Source organism: Vulpes lagopus, chromosome 11 (assembly GCF_018345385.1).
Source record: "Vulpes lagopus strain Blue_001 chromosome 11, ASM1834538v1, whole genome shotgun sequence".
Classification (NCBI taxonomy): domain Eukaryota; kingdom Metazoa; phylum Chordata; class Mammalia; order Carnivora; family Canidae; genus Vulpes; species Vulpes lagopus.
Genome location: NC_054834.1, coordinates 36,444,036 through 36,461,184, shown reverse-complemented (window position 1 = coordinate 36,461,184; position 17,149 = coordinate 36,444,036). Strand labels below are relative to the sequence as shown.

The 17,149-nt window shown below is 33.5% G+C and overlaps 1 protein-coding gene across 2 annotated transcripts in view; it reads right to left on the bottom strand.

Annotated features, from left to right (window-relative positions):
* Positions 1-17,149, bottom strand: part of GPATCH2 (G-patch domain containing 2) — a 168,294-nt gene that overhangs the window by 148,151 nt on the left and 2,994 nt on the right. For both annotated transcript variants that reach the window (XM_041774135.1, XM_041774136.1), the window contains exons 2-5: positions 9,147-9,863; positions 3,582-3,643; positions 581-763; positions 73-152 (exon numbers count right to left, since the gene is read on the bottom strand). In XM_041774135.1, the coding sequence (XP_041630069.1) occupies positions 73-152; positions 581-763; positions 3,582-3,643; positions 9,147-9,863 (1,042 nt within the window). The remainder of the gene's footprint in view (positions 1-72; positions 153-580; positions 764-3,581; positions 3,644-9,146; positions 9,864-17,149) is intronic.

Here is a 17,149-nt window from a genome sequence, read left to right as displayed (position 1 = left end):
GGATGTGGCTTTTTATTCCATAGAAATGGATACATTTCCAAACATGACAATTAAACAAAAAAGCATGCCTACCATTGAAGTTGTGGTCCCTCCTGATTTTTTAATGGTCTTAGAAGGCATTCCATGCAGGCGACTGAGTCTAGCTTGAAAACCTGGAAAATCAAAGTCTTCAATTTAGGAGATTCTATGATCATTGTTCCTTTCGAAACAATTCAGAATGAGTAGGAGGTAGGAAACATCTTGAAACTATCTGAAGCAATGCCTATTAGGGTTCTAATGAGCTTAGTACACAACTACTGATTATTTAAGAATTAGGATATTATTCAGGGCTTTTCTTTCCTCCTGATTTATCTTTCTAACATTTCAACATTGTCATAATGGTCTTAGCAAGAAGGCAAGTCAACTTCTCCAATAATTAGAATGCATGATAAATGTAGTAGCTGAATTACTGTTCAACATGTTTCTTTACAGCATCTTATATTTAGACGCTTTCATTGCCATTTCAGCCTATCCTCTTTAATGATTATTCCTAGAGTCACCATAAGCCCACCATATTCAGCAGTCAGCAGGTGCTACTGACCTCTTCTTCCTGGATGCGACATAAGAGGGAAAGAACCAGTTAAGATACTTTCAAAGACAGGATCTGGTAAATTTTTGTCTAGCTCGGTAGGATCTTCCTTTTCCCACCAGGGCACAACTCCAGTGATGCCACAGGCTCCCCCTGATTCCTTCTCGTAAAACCAGTCACTCTGCTCATCATCACCTGTGTAAATACAAGAAATCCCCCAAAGATTCAGTTTTATTGTCCAAATACACAGTTATCAGATTTAGAGTTAAAAAATACAAGAGAACAAATAAATTTGAATTTCAGAGAAACAAATTTTAATATCAATAAATAGTATCCACACAAAATTTTTAGTATGTCTAGATACTACATGGACATACTTATACTAAAGGAAGTATTTGTCATTTAATTAAAAGTCACATTTAACTGGGGATCCTGTATTTTATCTGGTAATCATTTATATAATCTATACAGAAAACTTATTCTACATCATGACTTCACTAAAATGTTTTTTAACACTACAACAAGAACTGCCACCACAACAAAAACACAAGCTTTTCTGTTTTAGAACCAATTAAAAAATGTGAAGAAAAATAAATGTGGCTAATTCTAGGGCAAAAATTGTAGAGAAATCCAGTTAAGTTACTACCCTTTCCAAATTAAAGAAAAACAAGCCTTAATCTCCTATGGAGAATTAAAAGTATAAAACTGTAGAACCTGTTCTCTGCAGCTGATAATGGCATATAATTAGCTTAATTTCATGATTTGTATGGAGTGTAAAAGGGGAAACAATCATGGACAGATGTGACTAAATGAAATTAATCTGATTAAGTTCATTAAGAAATAGTTGTGAAAAACTTGATTTTAAATGAAAAGTGACAATACCACAGAATTTACAAAGAAACTACACTGGAATACAACATGCAAGATATTTTTAAAACAGAACACAATCCATAGTAAGTCTGACTTTTGGGAACATCCATGAGTGTAACCATGGAGAAATGATCCATTTAAAATTCAGTTCAAAATGTACTGGTGAGTGGACAGTATTTTGTTTTTAATATCAAAAATATGAATCAACAGATTTTTGTTTTCACAATAGGAATAAGGAGGCAAAAATACAGAAGACAGATGGCTTTTAAAAATAAGTGACAAACACATTTTGAGTATGATCCTTGATTCATTAAAGTCTCCATGATTCTTTGAAAAACTACTAATTCTGGTTTTTAAGAGGGTCATCACAACTACCATAAAGTCTTTCCCTTTACCGAAAGAGATTTCTGACTTCTAAAATATCTTACTACAAATATTTTTAAAAGCACACTAGAAAAAAAACAAAGCTTCAACCAAAAATGACTTTACAGGAAACAGCCATACTTCAAATTATGAGTGAAAAGTTAAAGCATTTGGAAAACCAAAGCCACCAGTTTATTTCAATTGAGGATTTAATAAAAATTAATTTTTAAAAATGACCACATTTCAAAGCACATAAGTATTACTTCTTTTACTGAGAATTATATTAAAATTTTCCAGAACAGGTACAGGTACAAGAAAAGAAAAGGAGTCACTTGAAGCTAATTATCCTAGATGTTAATTCCAGTGGAGACAATGTTATTATGGAGAAATGAGGTTATTATTTTTTTTATGTGATATACAACTTTGTTCTTAATAGGGAAATCACATAGCTACAGATTACAAACTTGAGCTCTGAAGTCAGACCAATTAGAATTGCAGTGTTCTGCAACACTGGGGAAGGTATCTCGACTCTCTGAGCCTAGGTTTCACCAAACGCCCCCAAAAAAGACTCTCCTGGAGAAAAGCGTAAAGTAAATTGAATTACAAAAATGCACTTAGAAATGTAAAATATAATAAGCTCATAATAAATGGTAGCATATTATTCTATACCTTTCAGAGCTTTTCAAAGAGGGACAGATTTGTCTAAAAGTTATTTTTCAGAAGTTTTTTTTTCATTTCATTTCATTACCAAGTACAGCATTTCTAATAACTTTGAGTAGACACGTGTATTTAAATGAGAATTTCAGTATATTATCAAGGTATCAAAGCTCACTCTGAGCCTCAGGGTTCTAAATATTTCAGCAGTCTCTTAACTTTAAAAAGTCTATGGTCTTTAAAACAGTATGCACCTATTTACCTGGAATATATATGGCTTTATAAGTAAGCAACAATGATAGATCATTTATTTTATTCCTACCGCCAGGAGGATGAACAGACTAAGAGAAAAACGCATAGGTAGCTACTATTTCCTTCTTTTTTTCCTATCATTAGACTATAATTTTTTTAGACTATTTATAATTTAAAACAAAGTTTTGGTTTCTTTTTTCCCCTTAGAACTTACTGCTTTCCTCTAAAGATTCTCAAGAAAGGCAGATAACATTTGCAGGTATGTCTCCTGCCTCTCTACTCAAGTTTTTTCCTATATTCTTCCCAAATAGGTAGCTTCAAAATAATGTCACGGGAAAGTGTGAAAAGCTTCGGGGAACTTCAAAGATGTAAAAAGATCTAAGTGGCAAGACATGACTGTTTAACAGTTTACAATATTGAACTCATGAAAAGTGTCTAATTACTTACGAACTGGATAGGAGGATGAATAAATGTCACGGCTGAATAAAAATGACAAATGACTTGCAAATCCACCTTTATTAATGCTTACACAGTATTAAACACATGTGGAATCAGGTGGAGACTGAGAACCGGTGTCTTGTGAACTTGCTGAGACAAAATTGAAAAGACTGTTGTACGTAAAGCTTTCTTAAGGAAGATGATCCTTCCTTAATATTATTAGCTCCACATACTAGCTTTTGGAGATAATCAATTACTTTAGGTCATGAAGACAGGGTACCCTGCACAGTATAGAAAATAACCAAACCCCAGTCCACTGAGTAGGTGTGTAAGTTAAATGGATTGCAGTCCTGAACCTAGGAAATAACTAGTAAAAAGCACAACTTTAAAATGAAGACGTTTTTCCAAAGGAATAAAAGAAATAGCATTTCAGTACCTTGTCTTCCCTCATCATTCGTAAATAAGCCAGCATCAGTGCTGCTGAGACTGCTGGAATCACTGCAATAAAGGAAAAGGAAAAAAAAACAAAAAAACAAAAAAACAAAACAAAACAAAAAAAAACAAAAAAAAAAAAACAGATCAAAAGAACAATTGATCTCTCAGTCGTAAAATTTTAAAGAGACATGGCAGTTCAGAGATGAAACTTAAGCCTGATAAAGATCAGAAAGAAAATAAGATGATTTTTTTTTTAATCAAACTGCAAATATTCTGGTTCCATTAACTACAGAGCATATTATTTTTGGCACATAAAACCACAGGAATCTAATGGGACCCTGACAGTAAGCCAGATGTGACTGCGACGAGGTGCTGACACAATTGATGCATTTTATTATCTGCTTTCATTGAATGCTCACTGCTCCTTTCTTATGTCATGCAATTCAGCCTGAGTGCGGAACACCACTGCTCAATAAAATGGGCAAAGTCTCAATCAAAGGCAGGCTCAGCCTTTCTTCAGCACATGAAATGCAAGGACCCAGGATGAAATTACTTCTCATGACCACATTTACAAATATTCTGGAAAAAGACATTACTTAAGAATTCATAACAACTCTATTACTTGGCAAGGAAGAAAAAAGTTTACAATGGTAACAATCCATTAAATCAACGTTAAAATCTCTCTGAGTAATCACCGAGCAAAATATGGAATACTGCCAATATTAAGGAGGAGGTCTAAAAAATATCAGGTTCTCCATACTTCCAAAGAAGTTCGAGTATGATACAAAGTCAAATTTCATATACAAATTAAACAGTAGATATTCAACTGACATAAACTGTCAGTACTAGTTCTAAGAGAAGCAATACTTAATCTAGTTAGTTAAAAGATGAAAAAACAAGATCATGTAACAAGAGGTTTGGCCTCTAGACAAAATTGATAATGTTCTTTAAAAATTCTCATATACTCTTTTCTTCCTGTAATTCTTAATTTTAACCAATCAGAAAATTGCCCCAGGTGAATTTTGTCATACTTTCCCATTAACATGTACAGCCCTGTAACCTGACATACTAAACGAAACTGATCTGTTTTTTTTTTTTTTAATAATCTGCTTTAAAAGATTTAAATTGAGAGTTTAGGATTAAAAGTATAGATGAGATCTAAATCCCTGTTATCTGAATATAGGATATCATTTCAATTATTTGATTTTTTAAAAATAATAAGCATAAGGATTTATTAAGTGGTTCATTTTCCCAAAGAACTCTAAGTACCATTTTCTTTAATTTTCTTCATATTAGGAGAATGTATGAAGCTCCCTATACTGCACAAGTGTTAATGAAAGAAAGGAATACTTTCTTAGACAATCACACTCATAACTGCTGATTTACAAACATGCACGTTCTCTTAGGCACAGAGATGTCTAAGTATTAAAAACACTTCGGAAACTTCATTTTTTTTGCTATCTAGCTGGGTAAACTACTATTGACTTTTTTTCTCTTCAGTGACTGATTAGTGCTTTCCTATCTGCCTGCATCAACACAACCCTAACACAGGGCCTTATCCTACATACCCTGAGTCACAATTCTTTTTCTGAAATCCTTGAGGCAAAATGTATTTGAAATTCACAATTTTTCAAAGTCTGGAAAGATATGTTCTAAAATGCCTAAAAGGGGTCTAGGGTAGTGTGCCAGTATCAAACCTATTAATATGGTTTTTCAAATAAATGAATGAATATCCACAGTAAATCCAGGTCAAGCTAGGTCTGGCCACCAATGAATTAGCTTTTCACAGCTTTCAGAATTCAGATTTACAGATAAAGGATTGTGAAACTGTGAAACTATGTGCTCTTTTTTTTTTTTTTTTTGGAGGGGGGCGGGATACAATGGTCTTCTAATTTCTGAGTTCAGATTCACTTCTTTTAATATTCTACATACAGCCAAGCTCATCTTTTATAAATATAATTTGCTGGCCAAAAATATTATGATATCCTGGATGGGATCCTGGAACAGAAAAAGAACATTAAAAAAAAAAAAAAAAAAAACAAGGAAATTTTAAACAAGTACTGACTTTTGTTAATAACGTGTCAACATTGGGTTATTCATTCAGACTAGTACATCACAGTAATGTATGATATTAATAATAGGGGAAACTGGGTACAGATATATGGGAATAGGATATACAGAAAATCTCTGTACTATCTTTACAATTTTCTATAAATCCAAGTGTTCTAAAAGAAAAAGTTTATAAAACATACATGTGTATATCTATGCATATATACATATATAAAATAAATAAAATAATAAAGCATTTTCTATTAAAAATCTAAAATTACTTCCCCAAACTTGTTGGATTAAATATAGATTTCAAGGCTCTGTATGGATGAGACCTACCTAAATTCTTCCCATCTCTATTTCTGGCTTATGTTCTTTCTCCAAGTGGTATCCCAATTTTCTCTTTCCTCTCTCTGCCTGCGTACTTTTTTTTTTCCTTAAGATTTTATTTAAATTTAAGTTAGTTAACATATAGCATATTCTTAGTTTTAGGGTTAGAATTTAGTGATTCATCAGTTGCATATAACACCCAGTGCTCATCGCATCAAGTGCCCTCCTTAATGTCCATCACCCAATTACCCCAGCCCCCTACCCATTTCACCTCCAGCAACCCTCAGTTTGCAACCCTCCTATATTTAAGAGTCTCATGGTTTGCTTTCCTCTCTGTCTTTATCTTATTTATTCTTTTTAAAGAGAGAAGGAAATCAAACTTCCCCTTCCAAGAGCAGCTTAGTCCCTAATGATCCTTATCTTCATTTGGCATCTTTTCACATGTGTTTTAAACAACATGTCTCCTTATTTATATTTCACCTCATTGACATCTAGCTAGTTGCTCCAAGTACATCATGTAGTTGTTAGCATGTTCAATAAATCAGAACAAGAACTTATATATGGAAGCAAGTCTTTTCATTTTTGGCATCTGACAGCCATTATGGCTTATCTCCAAGGACAAGTGTTCCCACTTTTTTTTTTTTTTTTAGCATGACTTTTATAGCACAGTATTTGGAGAATATATTCCACAATGGTTGTCAAATTAATGTTTGTACACTAATCCCAATCCTCTGCCCCAATCTGTTCATTTCCTATATTTTTTATTCTTGACACCAACACACTGAGAGTCCTATTTCTCATTCATCCTCCCAAATACAGTCAACTCTCCATTGATTCCAACTCTTAAAATGGCTCTTCTATTGTTTTCCCCTCTACTATCACTGCCACAATTTGCCCCTCCCTTAAGGATGAATTGGAGGTCAGTCAAAACCAAAAAAAAAAAAAAAAAAAACAAAAAACAAAACACAACATTATTGTGCTATAAAAGTAACTCTAGAAAATGTAAATCTAATTGAGTTTCTTCACTATTAAAAAGTCTTCACTGGCTTCCCTTTATTTATATGATGAAATCCAAACTACCATAGCACACAAGATCTTCAAGACACACTGCCATAGGCTCAACGCCACTTTGTTCTAGTAATAATCAATTATATGCAATTTTCCCAGATATGTTCACTTTGCTTCACAATCCACACCTTTGCATAAGCTGTTCCTCTACCCAGGAATGCCATCTCCCTTCAACATCTGAACAATACTTAAACCTCAGCTCCTTTAAGAAATTCTCCTTTACCAGTACTTTCTGCCCAGCATACTTCATTTTCATCGTTTGCTTATCTGCTATTCTAAACAACCGGGCTGTAGGAAACAGGGTCCGTCTTTAGTAATCATCCCACAGAGGAAACATGCATCTAAGTCTTAGGTAACAATAAAAATAGTTACATAGCTAAGTTTAAAAAAAAAAGAAGGGGCACCTAGGTGGTGCGGTCTGTTTAGTGTCTGACTCTTGGTTTCAAAGGTTCAGGTCATGAGCTCAGGGTGGTGAGATTGAGACCTGCTTCGGGCTCCACGTTCAGCATGGGGTTGGCTTGTGATTCTCTCTCTCTCTGTCCTTCTGTCATGCAACCCTTCCCCCCCCCACCCCGCAAAAAAGTGCACTCTCTTTAAAATAAATAAATCTTAAAAAAAAAGACTAATAAAAGAAAAATATTAAAAAAAATATTCTGGAGTGAAAACATCCTCTTTGAAAATTTGTACCTGGGCTGTTGACTGCTGGGTAGCCTGATCATATCTAATAGATACTCAGATATTTTTTACAATGAAGAGAAATGAGAGTTTCATCTCATTTTTCTTCCAGGGTAGATGTCTGTCAATACAAGGCAGATATCAATAAAAGAAAGGCTTGGAGGATCAATCCAAAAGGCAAGTAATCTGTAAATAATCCAGAAATGAATACTATCTCCATTGCCACATACTCTCCCTCCCAGTGACTGAGCAAAATAATCACTTTCAAGTCAAGCTAGGTGGTCCCCAGTTATAATGGCCCAATTACCATACAAGTAATTTTCATTCTGGTATAAAAATGCCAACTTTTTTGGAAGAAATGCAGATATCATAAAATTTTCAAAGCTTTCCTGAAACATTTTATTTTGAGCAATTTTTACTTCTTCCAAAAAATTACATAAATAGCAAACCATCACTGATATAAAGAGCCCATCCTATAAACTTTTATCAGGTCCTATTCATGTATCTAATCATATCTATAAGCAAATATATATGTATGTATATAGATATAAGTATATATATTATTAAATATATACATATAAAATCCATGGTTCATAACCTACATGATTAAAATAATGCCAATCTTACAAATCAAAATCAAATACTCTTTGTCAGCAAGGATTTTTTTTTTTTCTGGATCATAGTTCTGTGTTTGGTTTTAAGAACATGCCTATAAGGATAAACAAAGTCAACATTTTCTCATTTCTTGCAGTAGCATTAGTTCTGTGTAAAAGAAAAATGATCACTTACCTCTGACGCTGTTAAAATTGTACTTAATAATTATCATTGTGGTATGCCTGCTTTCTAGAATAGATAGATTAGACTAGCTGCCAAGGGATCATTGTTTTTCTCATTTGTCTAATGACAAGATCAAGTGTTTCTAGACTATAAATTAGGTTTACAATTCATAAATGATCAGATTTCTCAGCAATCTAGAGACTTCTTAAAATACCAAGCCATACATGTTGAAATGGTATGAACTTTTGATTCTCAAGTATCAATATAAACTGATGAATTGTGACCCTAAAAAGCACCAAAGGCTAAAGCTCTATAATTAAACAAATAAATAATTATAAATCCAATTCCAAGAGTTACAAATGTGCCGTTATTCAAAAGCACATTCTTTCCCACTGAAAAACTATTTCCTTTTCTCTTTATAGCTGAAAATTAAGTCTTTATAACACAATCAAAAGATGTTGTGTAAATCAAAGAAGCAATTTTGTTTTGTGCTAAACATTGTAAATTATAAGGAAATATAACCATGGTTAAAACAGTAATATCACTATTGTTATATTTTATTATTATAATTTATAATTATGTTAAAATAGAATTAATTAAAATACAAAACACATTCAAGCACAAACAATGGAGACATATTTTTATACTTAGAGAATATAAAAGTCACCTTTCACTCATGAGTTCATCTGAGACTTTTTGCTCTTCATAGTCCATTTTGTCCTTACTGGTCTGGCTTACTTCCTCACTTTCTAAAACTACTCCTTCATCTTGGATTTTTGGCCCTTGTCTAATTATTTTCAATTTCCTTTTTTTGACTTTGTTCTTGGTAAACTCTTGATATTGGTAAGATCTGTCATTGTCCATGTCCTGGTCTCTACAACCTTCAAGGGGCTGGGTCATTGTCCGTTTGTTACAGATGTCCTGTGGGAGGTCCACTGCCATGCGTTTGACCTTTCTCCTTCTGCGCAGAGTTCTGTTCCCAAGGTTGTCCACGGCAAAATCTGATTCGTGCCATAGAGGTCTTTTTCCTCGTACATTATTATTTAAGTTTGATGATGGCCTGCGTTTAGCCACTAACATTTGGTCATCAGAGTCACTATGATCTTTTTTATTATTATTGTGATTCTCTCTATAGTCCTTGCTTGGTTCTTCTAAACTAGAATCAGAGCCTTCACTTAAGCAGTGGCCAGGCTCCCATGGGTGATGAACATTATACGACCTTCGTTTTCTCCCTCTCCTTTTCCTTGCTTGGCGTTTCAGAGGACAAGACATACTTCGAGAATGATCGCCTGTTTCAGCAAATCCACCTCGAGCTTGCTCTGAGCTCTCTTCCAACGCGGAGACAAGATCATGAACCAGTTCTTCCATGGTTCGACTGAAATGCCTACATTTTAAAGAAAGAAAAAAAATTAAAGAAAATAACTGTATAAACCCAGTTTATTACAGCAGATAATTCACTCTAAGTCTAAAATTAAGTTATTATAAAGCATGTTTAAAAGTGATTTTTCTATTCAAGATATTATAGTATCAAATATCCTGACTCATTTTTAAGTTCTTTTTCTTGTATAAGTTTTTATTAAACATAGGAATTACTTCAAGGTACAGTAACTATATTAGCAATGAAATATCCCAGTAATTTCATATTTTTACCATGTAATTATGGGAAAGTTGTTTCTGCTTAAGTCACTTTTCATTAGTCTACTCCTGCTCTTGCTCTACAGTTCTCCTAGAACAGATATAGAGAAGACTTTCTCAATCCTTCTTCCAACCATCCCCTCCTCCTAACTGACTTCTAAGTGAAGAAGGAAGCTGTATAATTCTTTACTCACCACATGCTCTACCCAGTCACTACCACAATAGGCAAGGGAGATGGAAAGACTGACAGGTACTTTCAAGATTTGTAATATATGTTTTTTTTTTTTTTTTTTAAAGAGCTTAACCAGATACTAGGCATATATTTAGGCCACACTAATTTCATAACTCAGTCAAGCAGAAACTATGTTCTTATTCACACTGGAGCCTCACAGGTCTAAAATGGCCCTTCATTTTTCTTACAATTCCTTCTGAGACAGTTTCTTGGCTTTTTTTTTCTTTTTAAAGAAACAAATAAAAACCTCTGAATTATGTTACCAGTGAGAAAATTATCCACTTGTCAGTTAGGATAAACATTAAGCATTCCTTAGGAACTTTTATAAATCATACTGGCCTTTTCCAAACCCAACTCCCAAAGAGTCTAAATCAGTTGGTGATGGAGAATCCAAAATTCTGATTTTAATTTTAAACCTTATAGGTAATTCAAATATGTATCTTCGTTATAAAAATTGTGATTCATCATTTCTGAGTTCTAGAAGCACCTAGGGATCAAAATATTCCGAACTACAGAGGCAGGGGTAGGCACACTTTTCTGTAAAGGACCAGATAGTAAACATTTTAGGCTTTGCAGTCCATTAGGTCTCTGTCATAACCACTCAACTTTAGCCACTGTAAGGTGAAAACAGCCCTAGGCAAGACATAAATGAATGGATATGGCTATGTTCTAATAAAATTTTATTTACAAAACCAAATGATGGCTGGCCATAGTTTGCTGACCCCTGGTTTATATAGTCTCTACAGTCTATAATTTCAGGCATTTGCAAGTTCCCAATAATAACTTTTAACTTTGTCTTTTCATTTTAACAACCTGAAAACAAACATACATTGTAATTAAACCAGATTTACTACTTATTAGATGATGTACACATACAGCTTCTAACACAAGTACTTACTATGTGCTAGGCCCATTTTAAAGTGTTTCATATGCATTAGGTCATTTCATTCTCACATAATAAGCGTATAAGGTGGTATATGAGATACACAGAGACAGAGACAATAAGGGCAATCGGCCCAAAATGACACACCTAGGAAATGGTATAAACAGGTTTCAAATTCCAGCAATCTGATTCTAGATCCTGAAATCTATAGCCGAGAAGAGCATCCTAGTACTACATAATTCCAATAACCAGTTTGCATTTTTGTTGATGAGTGATGTAACAGCAGGTGGTACTATTTTATTTTATTTTTTAAAGATTTTATTTACTCATTCATGAGAAACACAGAGAGAGAGAGAGGCAGAGACACAGGCAGAGGGAGAAGCAGGCTCCATGCAGGAAGCCCGATGAGGGACTGGATCCCGGGACTCCAAGATCATGCTCTGAGCCAAAGGCAGACACTCAACTGCTGAGCCACCCAGGTGTCCCAGGCGGTACTATTTTAATTGTTCAGACAGATTTAATATACATCTATGTAAAGCCAAATGACTCAAGTTTGGCATCATATTCTTTTTAACAGAAAAACGAAAAAAGGGAGACCTGAATCAACACACGACACAGGGCAGAAAAAGTGGTGAAGGTGTGATGAATCCGAAGGACCAATGCTGTAGCCGTCAGTAAAACGTACACTGTGAGCAATTCACTAAATGGACATACTCTTTAGTTTAATGAGTTTGAATTTTCCAGATCTCCTTCGGCATTCTGAATGAATAAAAGCTTACATGAACACACCTCTTTAAATATATATGTTTTATATAAACTCTGGAGAACCACTAAAAGGATCCTATATGTAACTAAGGTTTCAGAACATTGCATATGATTATGAGAAATATGTCACATAGAATTGTAGCCAAAAGAAAGGCTATAATCCTGACTAGATAATCCAAATGGGTGTTTTCACCATTACCTCTGTTATAATTGCCTTTTTGTTTTTCTTTTATTACATCATTTGTTCATTTTGTTCATTTCCTTTAATACTATTTCTTTGGAAGAAATGTAGTCTGAAAGACCTATTATCTCTGAATATAATATAGTAAGATATAATTCACTGGAAGCCAGTTTAACATGTCTTATAATAAAGATCCCTGTCTAAAAGAAGACTGAGTATCACCTGGTTCTCAAGTAACTTACTTTTTGAAGATTCCGTTTTCTTACCAATGGGTAGGTGACTAGGTCTAATAATTAATATAAAATTAACTCAATGCATGAATACAACCTCCAACTAAATCTGCAGGTTACTTTGGAAGTCATAATCCAGTGCTTTACTTTAAAAAGAAAATGTGGTGTTCCTAAAATTAGGTAAAGGTTAGCAATCAGGTTCAACCAACTGAAATGTGTCTTCAAATAATTTCATCTAAAAAGAACTGCTGTAACAGACAGAGCTTAAGAAAATAGAACTGATAATATTACTAAGAATGAGTGCAAAACTTCTTTTACCATCATTAAAATTGTCACCATGATTTTATATTTTCTTGAGAACTTAAAAAATTTTAACCAGAAGAACCCAATTGATGCCATGAGGTCACTCAAGTAGGAATCAGATATGAATATCAACGAATACAATTACTTTAAGAGAGTTTTTGGGGTGCCTAGGTGGCTTAGCTGGTTAAACATCTGACCCTTGATTTCGGCTCAGGTCATGATCTCATGGTTGTGATATTCAGGCCCACGTCTGGCTCCACAGTGGGCACAGAGAGCCTGTTTGAGATTCTCTGTCCTCTTCTTCTACCTCTCCCCTCCCTCTCAAAAAAAAAAAAAAAAAAAAAGACTTCCTAAAAACCCAATAATAATGCAGAAAAAAAATACATTTAACATAAGTGCCATTCAGAGTTCATCAATTTTTTCCCCTTCAGTTTCAACTAACCAGACTACTGCAAGCCAAAACCCTGTTAATAAGCCAGTAATATTAGTCAGTCAAGCTGCTTCACTTGTATCTCTCAGGGAAAACTGCCATCAAATGCCCTCACAGAAATAAAGTCGTTATAAGAGATCACCACATGACCAATAGCTCATTTATTTTCTTGGCGTTTACACTGAAGACCACTGTATGGAGACACTTTATCTTCAAGATAGTTTATTAAATAAGACTTTTCCTATTGAAGAGGAAACCTGGAAATTCCTAACTTTCTTGTACCAAAACCTGTGTTTATTAAGCATTATTGTTGTAAAGTTTAAATTACGGTAAAATTCAGTGAATTACCACTTAGCTAATTAGAACAACAGTCACATTTATAAAACCATTTCTCTTTATTTGGAATTCAATGGAAATGATACCTTTTGAGAATAGTTTGCATTGAGCACAATGTCTCAGATACCCTGTACCTAATAGTTTTCTTAAAATACTCCAAATGAACAGAATAAAATTATAGTCCCACTATCCATATAAAGTTGGATTTCATAAAAGGAAATGACCTGAGTAGACAGGCATTTTGGTTTTGTGTAGGTATTACTTGCTATTGATCAACCCAAAACTTGATATGTCAGTTTTGGGTAGGAATTTTTTGCCAAATGTTAAGTTTCTTTGTCCTCCTCTGGGCGATATTAAACTTTCAACAAAATGAGCCAATTGCTCTCTCCGGCTGTCTTAACACAGAGCTCTAATTAATTCAGACAAAGGCCTTTCTTAAAGATGCATGTTTGAGAGTGAGGATGGTCAATGAGTGTAGAAAAACTGGCACTGAGTTTAGGGTTTTCTTTCAAATGTTTCTGGTTCAAGAGAGAAGATGCAGGCAGCTGCCTTAGTCCAAACTTACTGTTCCTATGTTCCCAAAGGACTGGCAGTTGACTGATAAACCAAGGGCTCTCAAACAGCGGTCAACAAGGTATAGGCAGGCACAGCAGGAGATGAAGCCCAAGGAACCCCACCCCCCAAACTGATCCCCCTAATAACTAACAACTGTCAACAACTATTACTTTTTAAAGACTCTCTTAGCAATAACCACTATTCGTAGGAGGATAAAATATAGCATAATCTCCTTGCCTAGATACTGATAAAAATAATTACATAGTAAGATGATAGGCATGTGTGTCTACTGAATAAACCCAACAAGTTCATTAGTAAACAAACAAAAATCTTTCTGATAAATAAAAGGTAACTGACTACAGCTGTCAGATACCTAGAAAAGGAAAAAGAAATCAAAGACTCCTTATCACTTAGTACACAGTAAAATTTTCATCTTCATCTCTGTAAAACATGAATTCACTCTTCTACAAAGTTAAGGAACTCCAGCAGTGGAGTGCTAAAATGAAGTCAAATGCTGCCAAATACAACTGCTTAATTGGCTCTTAAAAATTTAAGGATATAGTCATTTATGTGTTAGTTTCTATATGATTAAAAACTCAACGTGTACAAAACCAATGTACAAAGAGTACCGAGTCAAGAGCTATGCTGATGAATATATGCTATGACTAATCACAAACTTAAGAAAATAGTCTCAGAATTACATATCTCAATATTCATGTTAGCTTTTGCTTAAGACAGAAAGGGTTGTTTGGTCATAAAGTAAAATCAAAATTAACACATAACAGTGTAGACCACGACAATGGGTGATTAAACATGCAAAAAGTAAGCCTGAAAGATGCCCCATCAAGGGCTAAATTTCATGACTAATTAATCAAAATATGGTCTGTAAGGATTATTTTAAGTTTGATTAAAATTTCTGCTGCTTATAGGAATTTATAAATTTCCTTCTTTAATGGTAATATATTTGTCAAATAAGTCTTTATCTCAGCCTAGTAACCTATTAAATGATGAATAGAATTATTTCCTTTTATATATCTTAGGGAAGGTAATCTTAGGAAAAACAATAACTCTAACATTAAATGTTAACATTTAAGCTAGTTTAGAAATTCCTTGACCTATTTAAACCATTCATCAGAAGTAACATTATCTCTCTTTTTGAAAGAGGTAGCAGGGAGGAACTTATTATGAAACATGTAAAAGCTAATTACAACTTTTACATTAACACTAGGCAATGCATATGGTACAGAATTCTCTAGATGAGGGAAAAGGCTGGGAAGAACCTGTAGAGAACACGAGCTTTAAAGTCAAATCTATGAATCTGGAAGCTAAATTTGACTATATTCATTAGCTAGAGGACCTTGAACAAATTACTTATCTTCTGATTCTGTTTATTTATCATAAAAAAATGGTATACTTTCTACCTTGACGGGATTCTGTGGGATGAGAGTGGTTACTTAAATGTGAGAGCAGTTATTTCATCTTTAAACAACCTCAATATACAAATAGAGTGGTCAATGAAATATCAAATCATTTTGCTTTTAAGGTAGAACCACATTATGAGTTCTGAGGATATCATAATAAAGGCACAGACCTGATCCTTTGTGTGTTTTTGAACCACTCTGAATCACAGGGAGAGGGGGAATAACAGAGATTTGCAAAAATCTTGTATGTGATTTCAAAAAATTCATGTACTCCTTAAAGGTTTTCATGGATCTTAAGAAAAAAAAAACTAAAAAACACAAAATTAATGCGGTGTATCTTAGTCTACCTTAGTAACACACAAATAAAGGAAAAAATAAACTACAGAAAATCAAGCTTCCAAGTTAAGAGTTTCAAGTTCTCTACCAAACAGAAAAACTCATTTCCCATAATGCTTAACTGACTTGCACTCAACTGGAGGTGCTGATGGTACCTGCTATTTTGTCACTTTTGTTACCACAGGTAAACCCAGAAAGCTTTCTTCTTCCTTACTCTAGCACTCTAGCACTTTGGGGGTAAAAAAACAAACAAACAAAAACAAAACAAAAAAAACATACATGGCTTTAGAAAAAAGTCTAATTCTACTTTCGAAAAAGTGATTTAATAAATCAAGCTCATTTATAATTTAAATTTGAAGAACATTCTTCTGATTTTGACTTCATTTAATGACTTCAAGAATCATTCAAAATTTCTTATACTTCAATCACTTTTGAAATGTAAACTATTGAATAGAAGGTGGCCTAAATGAAATAAAGTCAAAGTCTAAAACAAACACAAATAATTTAGAGTCTAAAAAAGAATTTCCAATTCTTGTCAACACACATATATTAGAGCATCTGTGGGCGTGCTTCTAATATGTACAAGATGAGTTTCATTCATTGCTCACACATGGTATTTATTGAATATGTAATATATTCTGAATCCTTAGAATAAGAATGAAGACAACTAAATATTAATTACAAGTATCCAGCATAACACTTGACACAAAACAGATGTAAAAAAAAAAAAAAAAGATCTGTTGGACAAACCAATGAATGAATGAATAGGAAAAATACAACTTCACTAAAAATTTAGACAATCCAGATTTCAAATTTTCTGCCACATTAACAAGCCAGACACACTTCGTTTTTTTTTTTAGCTAAGTAAATGTGGTAAAGGACAAGTTATTAAAGATCATGTAAAGGTTTCCAGCTTGCTGTACAGAAAAATGCTAAGAAGCTATACTAATATTAATGAGTTATTTGGTCAAAATTACAGTGGCTACTGCTTTGATTCCTCATTGTTGAAACAGAAACCTGATTCAAACATACCTGACAGTATGGAATTGACCTCAAGATAAAAGACAAAAAAAAAAAAAAAAAAAGAAAGAAAGAAAAGGCAGTAATTTAAATGATGCACTTTTCCACTATGCACTTTTAAGACCTGAAAAAAATCCAAATACTTAAGTAGGAATGAAACTACAGAAAGAAGAAAAAAGATTCAGAATCAATATAGTTTATTTTTAAGGGCTTTTTTTTTTTTTTAAAGTGAACCACATAAATTTAAATAGTTTAGTTCAATATATCAGTAATTCAGTATTTTCATTATCAAGGACTTAATTGTAAAATTTGTTTAGTTCCACTTTTAAAATCTTAAAAACAA